At 36.8% G+C, this 19,739-nt stretch overlaps 1 protein-coding gene across 2 annotated transcripts in view; it reads left to right on the top strand.

The window, feature by feature from the left end:
- LOC123528713 (VWFA and cache domain-containing protein CG16868-like) overlaps positions 1-19,739 on the top strand; it is a 137,902-nt gene that overhangs the window by 102,877 nt on the left and 15,286 nt on the right. Inside the window, exons 22-24 of one of the 2 annotated variants that reach the window (XM_045308663.2) lie at positions 756-843; positions 5,039-5,199; positions 6,536-6,674. In XM_045308663.2, the coding sequence (XP_045164598.2) occupies positions 756-843; positions 5,039-5,199; positions 6,536-6,674 (388 nt within the window). Of the gene's footprint in view, positions 1-755; positions 844-4,526; positions 4,619-5,038; positions 5,200-6,535; positions 6,675-19,739 lie in introns of those variants that run through there. The other variant, XM_053521596.1, reaches the window with a different exon arrangement.

Here is a 19,739-nt window from a genome sequence, read left to right as displayed (position 1 = left end):
TAGAGGTCTTTTTTACAGTGTATAACAGTCTCTCTAAAGTCCTTTTTTTTGTGGATTTCAATTCATTGACTTTTTTTAAAAATACGTGTGAAATAACTCTGTAGTAGCGTATATAATTATATTATATAATAAAATGATAATTATATAATATATTTAACAAATAATCAAGGCCTTCGAGAAATACTGAAGCATCTGAACGATGAACCGTGGTAAATCAGACGATAAATCACAAGAAGGCCTTGGTTGTTTTCATTCTGACATGCTCATTGACATATTTTGATAAATATTATGCTGGACTTTATTTACATGAGGAGTAATGTACCGGACGTCATGCGGCGATTTGACATTATAATTGACATCATAATGCTCTCTTACCGGTCCGAGTGTCAACCGTTGTTTATCGCAGAATATACAGAGCTTGATTTCCTTCTTTGTTTAACTGGAAATCAAATTGAGCCATGTTAGAATGATTGTTTTATTGTTAGAAATAAGTTCATAACTACCTTTGTCCTTTTTGGTTTCATAATTATAATATTTTTGTGTAGTGAATACAAAGTTTGGAAGAAAGTGGTTAAAGCACTATCCTTTTAAGTTGTTAAATGTTTTGTCTATAAAACCATTGGGACAAGAATAAAAGGAATTGAAGACAAAAGAAATAAAACAATAAAGATTTTCCATTAGGTAAAGTAAAAGATTGAATGACATTGGGTTTTTATTGCACTCATATTTAAAGACGATTAATGCTTATGTTTTAGATACCCCAACCTATAAGACAGAATTCATACCAGATGCTCCCGGACCAGGCAGCAATCTTGATAGATGTCCAATACCTTGTGTTGCCATGTACGTATGTTAAGCTAGATATATGTCCAATACCTTGTGTTGCCATGTAAGTATGTTAAGCTAGATATATGTCCAATACCTTGTGTTGCCATGTAAGTACATTATGCTTGAGAGATGTCCAATACATTGTTTGTCATGTAAAACATTATGCTTGACAGATGTCCAGTTCCTTGTGTTGCCATGTAAGAACATTATGCTCGACAGATGTCCAATACCTTGTGTTGGCATGTAAGAACATTATGCTCGACAGATGTCCAGTCCCTTGTGTTGTCATGTCAGTACATTATGCTCGACAGATGTCCAGTACCTTGTGTTGTCATGTCAGTACATTATGCTTGACAGATGTCCAGTACCTTGTGTTGTCATGTAAGTACATTATGCTTGGCAGATGTCCAATACCTTGTGTTGTCATGTAAGTACATTATGCTTGACAGATGTCCACTACCTTGTGTTGCCATGTAAGTACATTATGCTTGACAGATGTCCACTACCTTGTGTTGCCATGTAAGAACATTATGCTTGACAGATGTCTAGTTCCTTTGTGTTGCCATGTAAGAACTTTATGCTCGACAGATGTCCAGTACCTTGTGTTGCCATGTAAGTATGTTATGCTTGGCAGATGTCCAATACCTTGTGTTGCCACGTAAGTATTTTATGCTTGGCAGATGTCCAGTACCTTGTGTTTTAATGTAAGTGCATTATGCTTGACAGATGTCCACTCCCTTGTGTTGTCATATAAGTGCATTATACTTGACAGATGTCCAATACCTTGTGTTGCCATGTTAGTACATTATGCTTGACAGATGTCCAATACTTTGTGTTGCCATGTATGTTATGCTTGACAGATGGCCAATACCTTGTGCTGCCATGTAAGTGTATTATGCTTGACAGATGTCCAATACCTTTTGTTGTCTTGTAAGTACATTATGCTTGACAGATGTCCAATCCCTTGTGTTGCCATATATGTTATGCTTGACATATGTTCAATCCCTTGTGTTGCCATGTTAGTACATTATGCTTGACAGATGTCCAATACCTTGTGTTGCCATGTATGTTATGCTTGACAGATGGCCAATACCTTGTGTTGCCATGTAAGTGTATTATGCTTGACAGATGTCCAATACCTTTTGTTGTCTTGTAAGTACATTATGCTTGACAGATGTCCAATCCCTTGTGTTGCCATATATGTTCTGCTTGACATATGTTCAATCCCTTGTGTTGCCATGTTAGTGCATTATGCTTGACAGATGTCCAATACCTTGTGTTGCCATGTATGTTGTGCTTGACAGATGTCCAATACCTTGTGTTGCCATGTAAGTGTATTATGCTTGACAGACGTCCAATACCCTTTGTTGTCTTGTAAGTACATTATGCTTGACAGATGTCCAATCCCTTGTGTTGCCATGTAAGTGCATTATGCTTGACAAATGTCCAATACCTTGTGTTTCCATGTATGTTATGCTTGACAGATGTCCAATTCCTTGTGTTGCCATGTAAGTGCATTATGCTTGACAGATGTCCAAAACCTTGTGTTGGCATGTAAGTACATTATGCTTGACAGATGTCCAATCCCTTGTGTTTTCATGTAAGTACATTATGCTTGACAGATGTTCAATACCTTGTGTTGTCATGTAAGAACATTATGCTTGACAGATGTCCAATCCCTTGTGTTGTCATGTAAGTACATTATGCTTGACAAAGATGTCCAATACCTTGTGTTGTCATGTACGTACATTATGCTTGACAGATGTTCAATTCTTTGTGTTGTCATGTAAGTATATTTTTTTTGTACATTATGCTTTACAGATGTCCACTCCCTTGTGTTGTCATGTAAGTACATTATGCTTTACAGATGTCCAATTCCTTGTGTTGTCATGTAAGTACATTATGCTTGACAGATGTCCAATCCCTTGTGTTGTTATGTAAGTACATTATGCTTGACAGATGTCCAATCCCTTGTGTTGTCATGTAAGTACATTATGCTTGATAGATGTCCAATCCCTTGTGTTGTCACGTAAGTACATTATGCTTGATAGATGTCCAATACCTTGTGTTGTCATGTAAGTACATACCTCATTCAATGATCTCACACAGAATTATATTGCACCAAGATCACAGTATATGGATGAGCAAAATTGCTGAGTTGTGTCCTTCAATATAGTAAAAGCATAGAATAGTTATATTTTTACTTCATTACAGAATGCATATCTTCATGCTTTGTGTAACTAACTTGTACAAGTATTCACGTGAGTAATATAAGGCTATCATATCCCTCTTTTTTATATCCTCAATAATATAGTGGTGATGTATCCAATACTTATAGGTTATTATGTCTCCCACCACACAGTGGTGTGGGAGACATATTGGTTTACTCCAGTCTGTGTGTCTGTGTGTGTGTCTGTCACAAAGCTTGTCCGCACTCTTAAGTCGAACATTTCTCATCCGATTTTCACCAAACTTAAACAAAATGTGTTTGACCATAAGACCTCAGCCAAGTTCGATAACTAGCTAAATCGGCCAAGACACTTCGGAATTATGGCCCTTGACAATAATTTATGAATCATCTAGATGCATAAAAATGCTGAAGACTTCATTCTCAAACATGCACCAAAAATCATTCATCTTGTCCGCACTCTAAGTCGAACATTTCTCATCCGATCTTCACCAAACTTGAACAAAATGTGTTTGACCATAAGACCTCAGCCAAGTTCGATAACTAGCTAAATCGGCCAAGACACTTCGGAATTATGGCCCTTGACAATAATTTATGAATCACCTAGATGCATAAAAATGCTGAAGACTTCATTCTCAAACATGCACCAAAAACCATTCATCTTGTCTGCACTCTAAGTTGAATATTTCTCATCTGATCTTCACCAAACTTGAACAAAATGTGTTTGACCATAAGACCTTGGCCAAGTTCGATAACTAGCCAAATCGGTTAAGACACTTCAGAATTATGGCCCTTGACAATAACTAATGAATCACCTAGACTCATAAAAATGCTGAAGTCCAAGTCAAACATTTTTTTTTTGATCTTCAAACTTAAACAAAATGTGTATGACCATAATTCCTCTCCCAGGTTCGATAACTAGCAAAACTGGCATAGGCACTTCAGAATTATGGCCCTTGAATTACTGAAAATCAGCCATTTTACTCTTCAAAGGTATATTTGTTGTGACTAAACAGTATAAAAACACTGACTTAGTGTTTAGATGATTAGGCAGTTGTGGGAGACATGCGCTTTTCTCAAAAGTAGCTCTAGTTAGCTTTGTATTGGGAAATATGCATGAGTTCTGCAGCGGAAAAATTGTGTGACTTTAGGAGCGCAATATTCTTCTGCTTAAGAATGAGTATGCAACGGCACACATTAAATTACGTCACACATCCAATACTTTATGTTGTCATGCTAATACTTTACACACTTATCCCCTGTAAGTACTTGTTTATGAAGCTCTGACCAAAAGTCCTGTAGGTAAGTTTTGGTCAGTTAGGATATGTAAACAACGGAATATTGCTTTCTTTTTACGTAGTTCTTGAAACAAAAGAAGAAAGAAAATTCTGGATATATTTTTACAGGATCATTTAGCAAGTGATAACAGGGAGTACTACTGTTGGTCCTTTAAAAGTCTCTTATGTCATTTTTTGTACTTTTTAATTGGTCATCAATTCCTGTATTTTAGTATATGATGAAAAGTAGTACTGCCATTTACACACAGGGAATAAAGATTTTTGAACTTAAATTGACATAGAAGGTTTTTGAAGAGCAACAAGAACATAGTCATTGTAAGTTTCAAATTTAGCTAGTACAACACTCACATAAATTCCATAACATTTTGAAAAGCACACCTGTCAATTCTAACATAACAGTCACTGAAAGTTTTAAGAATTACACTACATAACATTTTCTTTAGCAAGTGTATATATTTGATAATAATATCAATACAAATATTACCATTTGTCTTTATTTGTTTATTTTCTTTATCTGTCATTAAGTTTAATATACTAAATCCAAACACTCCTTAGTCTGTCTTAGACAATTCTTTATCTGTCAAAAAAATAATGTACTATTCCAGCACACTTCATAGTCTGTTAAAGATAATATGAAATTGTAAGTTTATATAATATTAATATAAGTTATTATTATTACGTACACCACAGAATAGTCATTCTTCATATTTTTCTTAATATTTAGAGAAGATTTGGATGTGTGCAGTGGATTAGCACACTGTAAGGTCAGCTCCAATTTTTACCCTACCTGTATCTGGAAAGATGAAGATGAATTGAAGATGGTGAATGTATCCACCTATTTTCCAACAACAACTCCACCCAGGCCACCAATACCTTCTGGTACAGGTAAATATTGGGGCATTTTACAAACTTTGTTATCCTGTCTGAAAGATGAGTGGATTTTGTTTGGGTTAGCTTCATTCTGTCCATCCTTACAGAAGATTATCTGTCAAATCTTTGTCCTGCTCTAGCAAATTGTTTGACCAAATTTCGCAGATATATGTTTTTAAATTTAGACATTTTGTATTCTTACATTAATAGCAAAGTCTTTAAGTGGGTTTAGACAATATATCAATGACATTACAATACTGAATTTACATTTATTGGTTGAGTATAAGCCACAGTAAGGGACCTTTATTATGGAGAAATACCTCAGGTGCTTCTCTAGATATTATTTAAGACACAGACGAGCATGTAGGTAGGACCTTTGCAAGCTAGCTGGATAGTTTTTTCCTTGTTATGTAGGTATTCTAGAGCCAGAGTTTGCTTGAGCTGGTTCCAAACCCACAGTCTGAGCTGGTTCCAAACTCACAGTCTGAGCTGGTTCCAAACCCACAGCCTGAGCTGGTTCCAAACCCAGTCTGGGCTGGTTCCAAACCCACAGTCTGAGCTAGTACCAAACTCACAGTCTGAGCTGGTTCCAAACCTACAACTTGAATTGGTTCCAAACCCACAATATGAGCTGGTTCCAAACTCACAGCCTGCACTGGTTCCAAACCCACAGTCTTAGCTGGTTCAAAACCCACATCTTTAGCTAGTTCCAAACCCACAGTCTGAGCTGGTTCCAAACCCACAGTCTGAGCTGGATTCCAAACCCACAGTTTTTGTTTGTTTGTTTTGGGTTTAACACCCGTTTTTCAACAGTATTTCAGTCATGTAATGGCGGGCAGTTAACCTATCCATTGTTCCTGGATTCTGTACCAGTACAAACCAGTTCTCCACAAGTAACTGCCAACTTCCCCACATGAATCAGAGGTGGAGGACTAATGACTTCAGACACAATGTCGTTTATCAAATAGTCACGGAGAAAATACGCCACGCCCGAGGATCGAACTCACGACCCCGCAATCCGTAGACCAACGCTCTTACCTACTGAGCTAAGCGGGCGGGCTAAACCCACAGTTTTAGCTGAATTCCAAACCTATAGCCTGAGCTGGGTTCAAACCCACAGTCTGAGCTTGTTCCAAACCTAGAGTCGACGTCTGAGCTGGGTTAAAACCCAGAAAAATGAGGGTCACATGCTTCCAAGTCAGCAATGGTAACTGTTCAGCTGCAGATGTCCCCTAAAGCTATTGCACAACATTCAAACAGCTCTAATGGAGAAAAGAAAAGGTTTGATATTTGTGCCTTATTTCAGATAGCTTCTAATGAAATGTAATAAATTTATGTCTAACATGATCAGGTGGGCCGAAACCTTCAGTGTCTACAGCAACTGGACCAGTTTCTCTACCACCAATCCTGACAAGCAACAAGTCACCTTTGTCTCCTTCTGCTGCAATTTCTCCACCAAACAAGCCACCAACTGCAGGTGTTACTGAAAGGTAATTTTCTATTGCATATTATTACAGTATAATTCCAGACTCAGTTATATTATCACTTCTACATGTATGTTGTTAAAACTAAAAAGTATAATATAACATACTTTATGATTTATTATTAGCAAAGATTTTCACAACTGGTTTTCAGTTCAAGATTGCCTTTCAAACATTATACATACATAGCAGAGATTCTTACAACTGGTTTGCCACTCAAAATTGCCTTTCCTTGGGATATACTTTTCCATAAGATATTGTTACATCTAGTTGTCAGCTCAAGATTGGCTGTTGTTCTGTGAAATCATTTAATTTTTTTTTTTGTGAGCATCTCTTGTTTTTTTTCCCAAAATTGCCATTTTATGGAATATAAATTGCTTGATTTTGGCATTTAGACATAAAATGAAAATGAACTTTGATCATTACTTATGGTTTAAATTCATGGATTGACTCAACCACAAAATTTACAAAACTCGGTCTCCTGTAAATATTACAGATTTCACATTATGTTGCACTTACCCAGCAGAGATTCTTAAAACTTGTTTTCAGTTCAAGGTTGCCCAATGCTTAACACCTGTTAAGCAGAGATTTGTTCAGCTGTTTGGAGCTCCAGGTTGCCCCATGTGTTACACCTGTGAAGCAGAGATTTTTTCAGCTGTTTGGAGCTCCAGGTTGCCCCATGTGTTACACCTGTGAGGCAGAGATTTTTTCAGCAGGTTTGGAGCTCAAGGTTGCCCCATGCATAACACCTGGCAAGCAGACATTTTTTCAGCTGTTTGGAGCTCCAGGTTGCCCAATGTGATACACCTGTGAAACAGAGATTTTTGTAGCTGTTTGGAACTCCAGGTTGCCCCATCCGTAACACCTGACGTAACACCTGACAAGCAGTGATTTTTTCAGCTGTTTGGAGCTCCAGGCAGGCCTTCTGGCATTCCTACTTTCTCCTACATCTTCCTACTTTCTTAAATGCCTCCTTTTTCCTGCTTTTTAATGAAAACCTCCTACTTCTACTTTTTTGCTTGACATAAAAAAAGGAAAAAAATTAACAGCCTTTTCAATAATTATATTTGCAGATGATGGACTCTTGATGTGTTGCCGGCAGTTTCTGGAGCCATTTGGTGCCTCCTGCTACACATTGCTCATATCAAGGTACCTATAATCCTACCAAACCATATCTTAACCTTTGGAATCTCCAAAGGCTGATGGGCACACTGATTCAAGCACAGAAACTGCCAGTCAAGACATCTGGGGTCATCATTTGGTTGCCAGTGTAGGTGTAGTATTAACAGCTATTGAGGTAAGCATTGCAAATTTTATGTTAATAACCTACTTATCCTACTTTTTTGTCTGCAAACCTCCTGTTTTTCCTACTTTTTTGTGTAGGAACCTCATACTTTTCTCCTACTTTTTTGCAAGGCCATGCTGGAAGGCCTGCTCCAGGTTGCTGCATGTGTTACACCTGTGAAGCAGAGATTTTTTCAGCAGGTTTAGAGCTCCAGGTTGCCCCATGTGTTACACCTGTCAAGCAGAGATTTTTTCAGCAGGTTTAGAGCTCCAGGTTGCCCCTTGGGTAACACCTGTGAAGCAGAGATTTTTTCAGCAGGTTTGGAGCTCCAGGTTGCCCTTGTGTTACACCTGTGAAGCAGAGATTTTTTCAGCAGGTTTGGAGCTCCAGGTTGCCCCTTGCGTTTCACTTGTCAAGCAGAGATGTTTCAAGCTGGTTTGGAGCTCCAGGTTTCCCCTTGCATTACACTTGTCAAGTAGAGATTTTTCCAGCTGGTTTGGAGCTCCAGGTTGCCCCTTGCATTACACTTGTCAAGCAGAGATTTTTTCAGCAGGTTTGGAGCTCCAGGTTGCTCCATGTGTTACACTTGTCAAGCAGAGATTTTTTTAGCTGTTTGGAGCTCCAGGTTGCCCCATGTGTTACACTTGTCAAGCAGAGATTTTTTCAGCTGTTTGGAGCTCCAGGTTGCCCCATGTGTTACACTTGTCAAGCAGAGATTTTTTCAGCTGTTTGGAGCTCCAGGTTGCTCCATGTGTTACACTTGTCAAGCAGAGATTTTTTCAGCTGTTTGGAGCTCCAGGTTGCCCCATGTGTTACACTTGTCAAGCAGAGATTTTTTCAGCAGGTTTGGAGCTCCAGGTTGCCCCATGTGTTACACTTGTCAAGCAGAGATTTTTTCAGCTGTTTGGAGCTCCAGGTTGCCCCATGTGTTACACTTGTCAAGCAGAGATTTTTTCAGCTGTTTGGAGCTCCAGGTTGCCCCATGTGTTACACTTGTCAAGCAGAGATTTTTTCAGCTGTTTGGAGCTCCAGGTTGCCCCATGTGTTACACTTGTCAAGCAGAGATTTTTTCAGCTGTTTGGAGCTCCAGGTTGCCCCATGTGTTACACTTGTCAAGCAGAGATTTTTTCAGCTGGTTGGAGCTCCAGGTTGCCCCATGTGTTACACTTGTCAAGCAGAGATTTTTTCAGCTGTTTGGAGCTCCAGGTTGCCCCATGTGTTACACTTGTCAAGCAGAGATTTTTTCAGCTGTTTGGGGCTCCAGGTTGCCCCATGTGTTACACTTGTCAAGCAGAGATTTTTTCAGCTGTTTGGAGCTCCAGGTTGCTCCATGTGTTACACTTGTCAAGCAGAGATTTTTTAGCAGGTTTGGATCCCCAGGGTACCCCTTGTGTTACACTTGTCAAGCAGAGATTTTTTCAGCAGGTTTGGAGCTCCAGGGTGCCCCTTGTGTTACACTTGTCAAGCAGAGATTTTTTCAGCAGGTTTGGAGCTCCAGGGTGCCCCTTGTGTTACACTTGTCAAGCATACATTTTTTCAGCAGGTTTGGAGCTCCAAGTTGCCCCTTGTGTTACACTGGTCAAGCAGAGACTTTTTCAGCAGGTTTGGAGCCCCAGGTTGCCCCTTGCGTTACACTGGTCAAGCAGAGACTTTTTCAGCAGGTTTGGAGCCCCAGGTTGCCCCTTGTGTTACACTTGTCAAGCAGATATTTTTCAGCAGGTTTGGAGCCCCAGGTTGCCTCTTGCATTACACTTGTCAAGCAGAGACCTTTTCAGCTCATTTGGAGCTCCAAGTTGCCTGTCATGCATAATATTTATCTAGCAGAGATTCTAACAATTTGTTTAGCTCAAGACACATTTCATACATTACCCTTATTGTCCTTTTCTGAAGGAAATATTGAAAGCTATGGGTGGTGTCTGCATGAGGGGGATTACAGCCTTAAGTGTTGAATGGTTTTTTTGATTTTGACTGTAAAATGGTGCAGTATGGAGCCCATTAGACAAATATGCATTCATGTTGTTCCAGGATAAAATGTGTTAAAATCTAAAATGATACGCATTATGTTGACCAGCTTCATTAAATTTATAGTAAATGTGTGTAAACCCCGACGTTATCTGATTATATTGAAGTCATTTTACGTTCTTGAATTGTGCATTCTATGGTTGTGCATTGGTTACAATGCCCAAGGAATGTGTATATATGTAAAGGTGTTGAAACAGTATGTGACCACGAGAATCTATCTATTAACATGTTTACACTCCTGTTAAAACACCCTACAGATGTGAGAACAACATTCATACACTTGAGATAGTTTTAATGCAGTTTGACTTGGTGTTTTAGCCTGTTAAACAAACATGGTTCTAATACTGACATAGCATATAATGTATAAAAATCTAAATAAATAATGTTTATGTTGACCAGTGTCATTTACTTTTCATTAAATGTGTGTGAACATCCTTGTTATCTGTCATCTGGCCTAAGACCACAGTTATATGTTCTATATAGACACTGGACACTATTGCAATTTTGCATGCATTCCAAACCCTCTAAAAATACTTGCACTCAGCAGAACTATTCAAGAGAAAAAATTCCAGCCACAATAAACATGGGGTTGACCAGCTCTTTTTTCCACCATTTTGAACCAAATCACATGGGTATGAAGAATACTCTCTAGATGGCTGCAAACAGGCAAAACTGGTCCTATCAAAAAGTCACGTTATACATATTCCGACATTCTCATTCTGTCAAATTGTACATGTACCTACTATTTCATATCTCCTCTATTTAATTATGCCATTTATTGCAGGTCTTTTACTCAAAAATTTACCAATATTCACCATCAAACAGAGGAACTATTTTCCGCGTAACCACTTCCTTATTGTCAAATAACTGTGATCTTGTGCCTATTCTCATGAAATACTGGGGTGGGGGGGACACTTAGATTTGCCCTTGTCAGTCTGTCTGTCCATCTGAATTTGTGTTGTTCATATCTCAAAAAGTATCAATTGGACTTCACATAGCCAAACTAGAGTTATGGCCCTCCACATCAAAAATATGTCCGTCCTTCTGTCTGAATCATCAAACCTCACAGGATTGTCATCCAGCTTGTGAAGTTGTGCATCTGGTATTTTAATTGGGACTCCACACATTCAGACCAGAGTTATGTCCCTTTACTTAGAAAAAATGTGCTTAAAAAGGGCCTAAAAGTTTGTGTCACTTGTATCTCAAGAAGTATCTGACCTAGATTTATGAAACATTATAGGAATATTATTTAGCATGTTAAGTTGTGCACTTGGGGTTTTGTTCTAGATTTCACTTAGCCCAACCAAAGTTATGGCCTTTGACTTAGTCAAAAGTGCATAAAAGTTTGTATCGCATGTATTTCAAAAAGTATTTGACTTAGAGTCATAAAACATAAGGGGTTGTTATATAGCGTGTGAAGTTGTGCACCTGGTGTTTTGTTTGGGACTTCACTCGGCCAAACTAGAGTTATGGTCCTTGACTTAGTGAAAAATACACATAAAATGCTTAAAAGTTTGTATCACATACATCTTAAAAGATATTTGACCTTCAGTCAAAAACCACATAAGAATATTATCCAGCATGTGAATTTATGCCCCTGAATATTGTTTTGGAATCCACTGTACAAGGCCAGGGTTATGACCCTTTACTTAGAAATATGCATTAAGGGCACCAAGTGTTCTGTTTGCGATTTCATTTGGCCAGATGAGAGTATGGTCATGCAATAGTTATGTTGTCGATGGAAAGCACATAAATATAAAGATGAACGTTGTAACAGCATGTAAGTACAAGAATCACTTTGTTAACACACATTTACTCTCGTGTTAAGCTACAGTCACACATACGGATATGTCCGTGCGTTGAGGTACGGTGCGGATAAGATTAGTCTGTGGGTGTATAACTACGGAGCAGTACGTCTTAGTACGGGGAAAATGGCGAGAAACAGGAAACAAAGAAAACAATACAGGACGCGAATAAGTACGGATAGGTACGAGGTACTACGTTGAATTACGTTTTACTGCGCCTTGCAACTTGTCCAGCGCACGGACGGGTCTGTGGTAAACTACATTGAACTACGCTTAAGTACGAGCAGTCTCGGATAAGTACATTCGGCTACGGCGAGGAATGTAACAGCACGTATAACTACGTTTAAGTACGTTTAACTACGGATGAATAAGTTTCAGCCAAATTGGACTAAAGTCACGCTCAAATGGCTACGGTTGGCTCAAACTTTTGTGCATGTTCAAAAGTTGGAGAAACTTGCACCTTTGGAATACGTTTTGACCACGTTTTGGTATGGAATAGTACAAATGACTACTCTGAGGTACGGATCGATACGGATTACTACGTTTCTGTCCGTAGCTAGACGTAGCTATCCGCGCCTTATGTGTGACTGGGGTATTAAAACACCCCACAAACCTGACAAAAACAGCATTCACACAGTTCTGTCTGTATATAAAATGTCTCATCTTCACATGATAGATGTCTTTATATTAAATATTTGTCCCTATGTTTTATCAGCTTCAGATACTAAATATCTCATCTTTGCATACTAAATGTCTATTTGCCTAGGTGTTTCCATATTTCGCACAGACTCAGCTGTGTTGAATTCAAGCTTTTTTCTGTATTTTTTTTGTAGGGACATATAATGTGGCAGATATTTGAAAGAAGTTGAAACCATCTCCCTGTAACTAGAATTTTGTTTGATAATATCAGATAGATATTAATGAAATAGCGCTAAGTCTACAATATTTTAATGAAATAGCGCTAGGTCTGCATATAGAAAATTTATGCCCCAAAATTAAAAAGTAATTTGTGTCATTAATCATATATGGAATAAACTGTTTAATTCATTCTACCCCACTTGGTACCTGAACAAGAGAAAATTGTGTGCATGAGCAATACTGTCTTCACAAATGCTGTGAAGATTATTTTGTAAACATAGGTGCTTTATCATTTTAGAATTTTACATAAATACTTATTTGTAAAAATACACTTTCTTGTAGATACAAAATATTAAACAGCCAAATAATCAAGATTAAACTGTTCCATACATAGTGCCAAAAATAAAGCGGTTATTTTACTTGTCAGGAAACTGGTCCTGCCCAGAAACTGGTTTCCAATCATTGACTTACCCTTATTCAAGAAAAAAAAATCAAAGGTTGGTGAATAGGGAATCGTGTTAACATTAATTTGCATGAGTTGGATAATGCAAGCATTGAATGTATAATATACAGACTAAAATGTTACGGTAACCCAAGTCAATGCACATGTGTATGTTCAGTGTGACAGAATTAATATCGTCCTAGAAAATCATCCTCAACTCTTATTAAACCTTAGCCTGCTGCAGGCGAATTTACAGCTTGGAACCAGATCAGACGCCGATTAAATCGGCGTCTGATCAGGTTCTAAGCTGTTTGCTACTCTGACAATATTTCTTCCAATTTTGGAGCAAATTCAATGAACTTTACAATTTTAGCAGACGACATTTCCAGCAGACGACAATTTATCTAGCATGCTAAAGGTTAAAAGCAAAACATCACAACTGTGCTAATTAACAGTCACAAGAATTGACAACACTGCTTTCACCATATTAGCGGTTTTTAATAAAATTCTGACTTCGAAACCATAAATAATAATAATAAATCTTAAAACATGTAATAATTGTGACAACAAGTTAGGAGATGAGTTCCATTATCTTTTTTAATGTAACCTGTTTTCATGAATTGGAAATGTTCATTAAACCATACTACTTAAAACATCCAAATGTATATAAATTAGAACAACTTTTGAGTACCAAGAACAGGGAAGAATATTCCAATGTTTGCACATCGTCAAAGTATCTGGTTATTTTCATATAGAGTATGATGCCCAAAGATACTGTTTACTATGACTCTTTGATGCTCATGCTGGGTATCAAGCATGTAGTAAATCAGAACTCAGAACTAAATATATATATATATATTATATATATATATATATATATATATATATATATATATATATATATATATGTAGTTCTGATTTACTACATGCTAAACTTTTGTAAAATAATAAGTATTTTGTCATGTTAGTTTGTTCAAGAAGTTTTTGATAATTTCTTTTATGTGAGTAACAAACATTTTGTTTAAGAAATAATAAATATGTCCCTATATATATATTATCAGTGAATAAAATATGGGCAGGAGTTCGGATGCGTAATAATTAAATCACGAGTGCGTAGTACGAGTGATTTAATATTCGCATCCGAACGACTGCCCATATTTTGTTAACTGATAAAATATATATAGGGACATATTTATTATTTCGATTGAAACCACGCAAATTCTTCACATTTTACAGGACTACATTTAAGCTCGATACGTCATTCGGCTGGTCATATGCTATTATAAAAACCTCCCAACAAATGGAAAGCGTTGCATAAAACGGAATTTTCCAATATTCAGTAAATTTTGATTAAAGTATTAAGTAGTTACTGCTGTGAAAATGTTATTTTCAGTAACATTTAAGGTCGGATATAGAAATCAGAAGTAAATACTTCATTCAAAATTTATATATGCAGTTTCTAAAAAAAGTACACGTCACCAACATGATGGCACTGAAACATACATGCCAGAACATTGCGGCATATAAACACGTAAACACTCGAGTCTGAAAGATTGGAACATGAATTATAATTTATTTACTGTCAAAGTAGAACCTAGTTGACATTTGTGGTGCCTACACACAGAAATTGTAAACTACGCACACAACCAAATATAGATCTAGATGCACCAATGTTGAAGTTGAAACTTACCAGGCTGAAACATTTTCTTATGGTAAAAATATAAACAAACAAATTCATCATTTAGAAATTGTTTGTTTCAGAAAATTTGATGTACTTTTTATTACTACTACTTAGCACTGAAAAAGTAGAGTATATTGTCTGCATGTAGAATCTCACAGTCATGTTACAACCGTAAGGTGGAATGGAACAGCTATATTTTATCGTAGAATCATGTATAGGCGATTTCGCTATATGTTTATATAGCAACTGCTGCGGATCATGTTAGAATAACTGATAAAATTATTGGAATGTATTTATTATTTTGATTCTAACCACGCAAATTCTGCGCATTTTACAGCACTACATTTTAGCTCGATATGTCATTCGGCTGGCCATATGCTATTATAAAAACCTCCCCACGATTGGAAAGTATTGCATAAAAAGGAATTTTCCGATATTCAGTAACTTTAAATTAAAGAATTAAGCAGTTACTGCCGTGAAAATGCTATTTTCAATAATATCTAAGGTCGGATATAGAAATCAGATGTAAATTCTTTATTCAAAGTTTATATATGCAGTTTCTAAAAATAGTACACGTCACCTACATGATGGCACTGAAACATACACGCCAGAGCATTGCGGCATATAAACACGTAAACACTTGAGTCTGGAAGATTGGAACATGAATTATAATTCATTTATGTAATGTCAAAGTAGAATCTAATTGACATTTGTGGTACTTACAATGCAGAAATATAAGCAGTTTCTAAAAATAGTACACGTCACCTACATGATGGCACTGAAACATACACACCAGAGCATTGCGGCATATAAACACGTAAACACTTGAGTCTGGAAGATTAGATCATGAATTATAATTCATTTATGTAATGTCAAAGTAGAATCTAGTTGACATTTGTGGTACTTACAATGCAGAAATTGTAAACTACGTACACGACCAGATATATGCCACCGTGGGCATAAATGACCCCAACTTTATGATATAATAAAATAAATAAAAATAGTAAAATTATAAAAATAATAAAATAAAATATCTTTCTGTAAATGATAGAGTTTGTAAGTGAGTATGTATGTTGATTTAATATAATGTTTTTAATTGATATGCTTATTTTCAGATGTAATGTTATTTTAAAAAGTTTTTAAGTAATCTAGGAATTACAGTATTTTTTCACTTTAGGCAATTTTTGAAAGGTATCAAGTTTTGACAGGAAAACATCTTTTCTTCTGGAATAATTATGACACATAGGAATTAAGCTTTCAGAAAGATTGTAAATTTTACAGCTTGGATACTATCTTTGTTTGGTTAAATCTTTTGATTATCTAATTGATAGGTATGAAGCCATAAGGCAATTTTCCTGTCCAGTTTTCTTAAGTCATTAATTTTGTATTGACATTTTTATTGGTCAGTTTTTATCTTGTCATTCAGAAATTTCATTGGTTGTTATATTCAAAATTTCATTGGTTGTTAGGTTGAAGTTAGAATTTTGTTTGGTAACAGAACTTCAGTCTTGGGAAAACACTTGATAAGAAAACATTGCAATTTTACTCTTTATCTTCATCAAAAAGAAAACTTGGAAACATATTGAATAATAATTTATTTAATTTAAATAGAAACAGTAAACAAACATTTTGTGGAACATTTGTGATATCAGATCTATTTCTTGTTGGACATTTGCATATTGTTACAAAATAAATTGAGTTGGAATCGAGAGACATTTCATAGTTTTAACTTGAGAAGGTTTTACATTCTGCTTCTACACTCTACACACTGGAAGTAGAGTGGACCCCGTGACCTGAGCTGCTCATTGGATGAACTGAAAATACAGTGGGACTCCCAATAGGACCATAGTTAATTCCCCCCCGAAACTACCGGTACCGCTTAGCTCTACCACAGGTCCCAGTCCCTGCTGCCAGCGCTTTGAGGGTTACACGTTGAACCCCTCTTAAGCCGTTATACAAAACAGACATTATAGAAAGTATACAACAACCAGAGCGGCCCGGTCGCAGTTGGTGTTGAATGGCCGGGTACTCAGCAGACTGCTGAGAAGATGGAGAAAACAATGAACAGTTGAAGCAGAGTGGCAAAACATCCAAACTGTGGACTTTACAAGAGACAAACTTTGACAAAATTGAAGCTAGAAATAAATGGGCCAGATGATCAATCCATTGGTGTAGGAAGTAGATGTTGTGTCACACAAGACGACAGGATCAGACGAGGGAACAAGCCACAGAAGACCACTTGAGGACATCATTTAGTCACTGATGCTGGGTGAGTGCAATCTTTTGTGTGCATACCTCTCATATACCTGTTTATTTGTGACCAACATTGTGTCTAAGGCCAAATTTGAAACATGGGTGCAAGAGATAGAGAATTTTTATGAATAAGATTACAAATGTATCAAGGTTTAAGGCAATTATTGACAAAATATTGTAAAAAGGTGCAAAATAGGGCATAAAAGAAATATTTTTGGGATATGTGCTATATGAATTTGTTATTATAACATAATTTAAACTATATTATTTTATATTTATTTTTTTGTTCTTTGTCACTTGCTATTGTTAAAATTATACAATATACATTTTCAATTTTGAAACCAATTACAACTTTAAACATTAAAAATGGAAAAGTGGTGTTGCTCGAAAACAAATTGTAAAGTAAATAGTGCTCAAAGTAAACAGCTGATTATGGATGTAGGATTCAAGCCAAAGATGGAGAAAAATTACATGACAGTCAAAATAGGTGAACAAAACACACCTTGCCTAGTTGATTCAGGTGCTGATATAAGTGCTATAAGCAAATACTTGTTGGACATTGTTGCGCCAAATATAAATCTTAGAAAAAGTCATTTACAGCAAATTATTGGTGTATGTGGTGAAAGACATCATGTCTTAGGTCAGGCAGATATTACGTTTGAATGTGAAGGTGTGACTTTTACACATAATTTCCATGTTTTCGAACAATTACATTCTAAAATTCTTGTGGGAATAGACTTTTTGAAGAAATATCAAGTTCAAATTAACTTTGGTGAATTGGAAATGTTAGTGCCAAATTCAACAACAGTTACAACAATGAAAATACCAACCAGGACCAAGACACCTCCGCAAACATCCTGGGCAACAACAATTAAAGAAGTCATTGTTCCACCTCACAGTGAGATAATTATTCCTGTTCATATTTCAAGAATACCGTCTGAAACAACAGTGCTATTAGAACCTAGGTTAAACTTACATGATTTAGACATAGCAGGTGGGAAAACTGTAGTTATTGTACAAAATTCTAAAGGTGCTTATAGGCTTATTAACCCAACAAGTGTACCAGTATTTTTATCAGCAAAACAAAGAATTGCAAAGGTTAGTGTGATAGAAAATCCATCATCAATATCTGTGCTAAAAGAACAAAGTTCATCAAACATTTCTCATCTAAGTGCTTCTGACTCTGAACAAAGTCCAAATTATGAAACTATTGTGAAAGATTTAGGAATAGACCTTGATAAAAGTGAAATAAGTGCTGAACAAAGACAAAAATTATATAAATTTCTTGGACAAAATCGTGACATATTCGCAAAGGACTTATCAGAACTGGGTGAAACAAATCTACATCAGCATGTTATTGAGACCGGCGATGCAAAACCAGTCAGTTCAGGACCATACAGACAGACACCGAGAAACGCAGAATACTACATCAGCTCATCAAAGAAATGGAGGAATCAGGCATTGTTGAAGAAAGCATTTCACCATGGCACAGTCCTGTGGTACTAGTCAAGAAACCGAACAACGATTGGCGTTTTGCCGTGGACTACAGGAAGGTCAATGCCGTAACAGAACCGATGTCGTTCCCATTCCACACATGACAGACGTGTTTGATACGCTAGCTGATGCCAAAGCTTCTGTATATTCAACGCTGGATCTTCGCTCTGGATTTTGGCAGGTACCACTACATGAGTCGACGAAACATAAAAGTGCGTTCATTACAGACCAGGGAATTTACCAGTTCAAGCGTCTCAGCTTCGGTCTTGTCAATGCGCCAATGACATTCCAGAGTCTCATGACGAAAGTGCTCAGAAACCTGAACTTTAAAATCGCGTTAGTTTATATCGATGATGTCCTTGTGTTTTCAAAAGACTTTGATGAACATTTACACCATTTAAACCTAGTATTTTCAAATCTCAGAGAAGCAAATTTAAAATTACACCCGAAAAAGTGCAAATTCGCAACTCAATCAGTGAAATATTTAGGCCATATTGTGACAAAAGATGGAATGAAAGTTCTTCCAGAAAACACAGATAAGATAAAAAATGCAGAAAGACCTAGAAATGCCAAGCAAGTGAAACAGACTTTAGGAATGTTGGGTACTACAGAAAATTTGTCTTAAACTATGCCAAAATTGCAAAACCACTTACTAACTTATTAAAGAAAGATGTGAAATTTAATTGGACAGAAGAATGTGAAAATGCCTTTCAGCTATTGAAGAAAAAGTTAATAACTGCGCCTATATTAAGATACCCAGATTTCAACAAGGAATTTATCCTCGCAGTAGATTCTTCTGATTATTCGATTGGATATGTTTTATCACAAAGGCATGAAGGAAGAGAACACCCAATCTGTTTCGGAGGAAGAGCGCTGCACGAAAACGAACTACGGTGGCATATTACGGATAAGGAAGGTCTCGCACTGGTGGAAGGAATACAACATTTCAGACACTACCTTGCTGGAAGGAAATTTACAGTATACACTGACAATGTCTCTGTTAAATACCTCCAGAAAATCAAGGACTGTCAAGGTCGCCTAGGCCGATGGAGTATCCTTCTACAAGCATACCAATTCGACATCCAGCATCGTTCAGGTTCATCAAATTGCAATGCAGATTTCTTGTCAAGACAACGTTACCAGGACTCAACACCGTCAGCCTCTAGTGAGTTAGCAGACCACATTGGCTCTGTACAAGAAGACAACAAGGAATACACACAGGTGACACTTGTGT

This window comes from Mercenaria mercenaria, chromosome 13, assembly GCF_021730395.1.
Source record: "Mercenaria mercenaria strain notata chromosome 13, MADL_Memer_1, whole genome shotgun sequence".
Lineage (NCBI taxonomy): Eukaryota > Metazoa > Mollusca > Bivalvia > Venerida > Veneridae > Mercenaria > Mercenaria mercenaria.
Note: the sequence above shows the minus strand (reverse complement) of the source record. Positions and strands in the feature narration are given on the sequence as shown.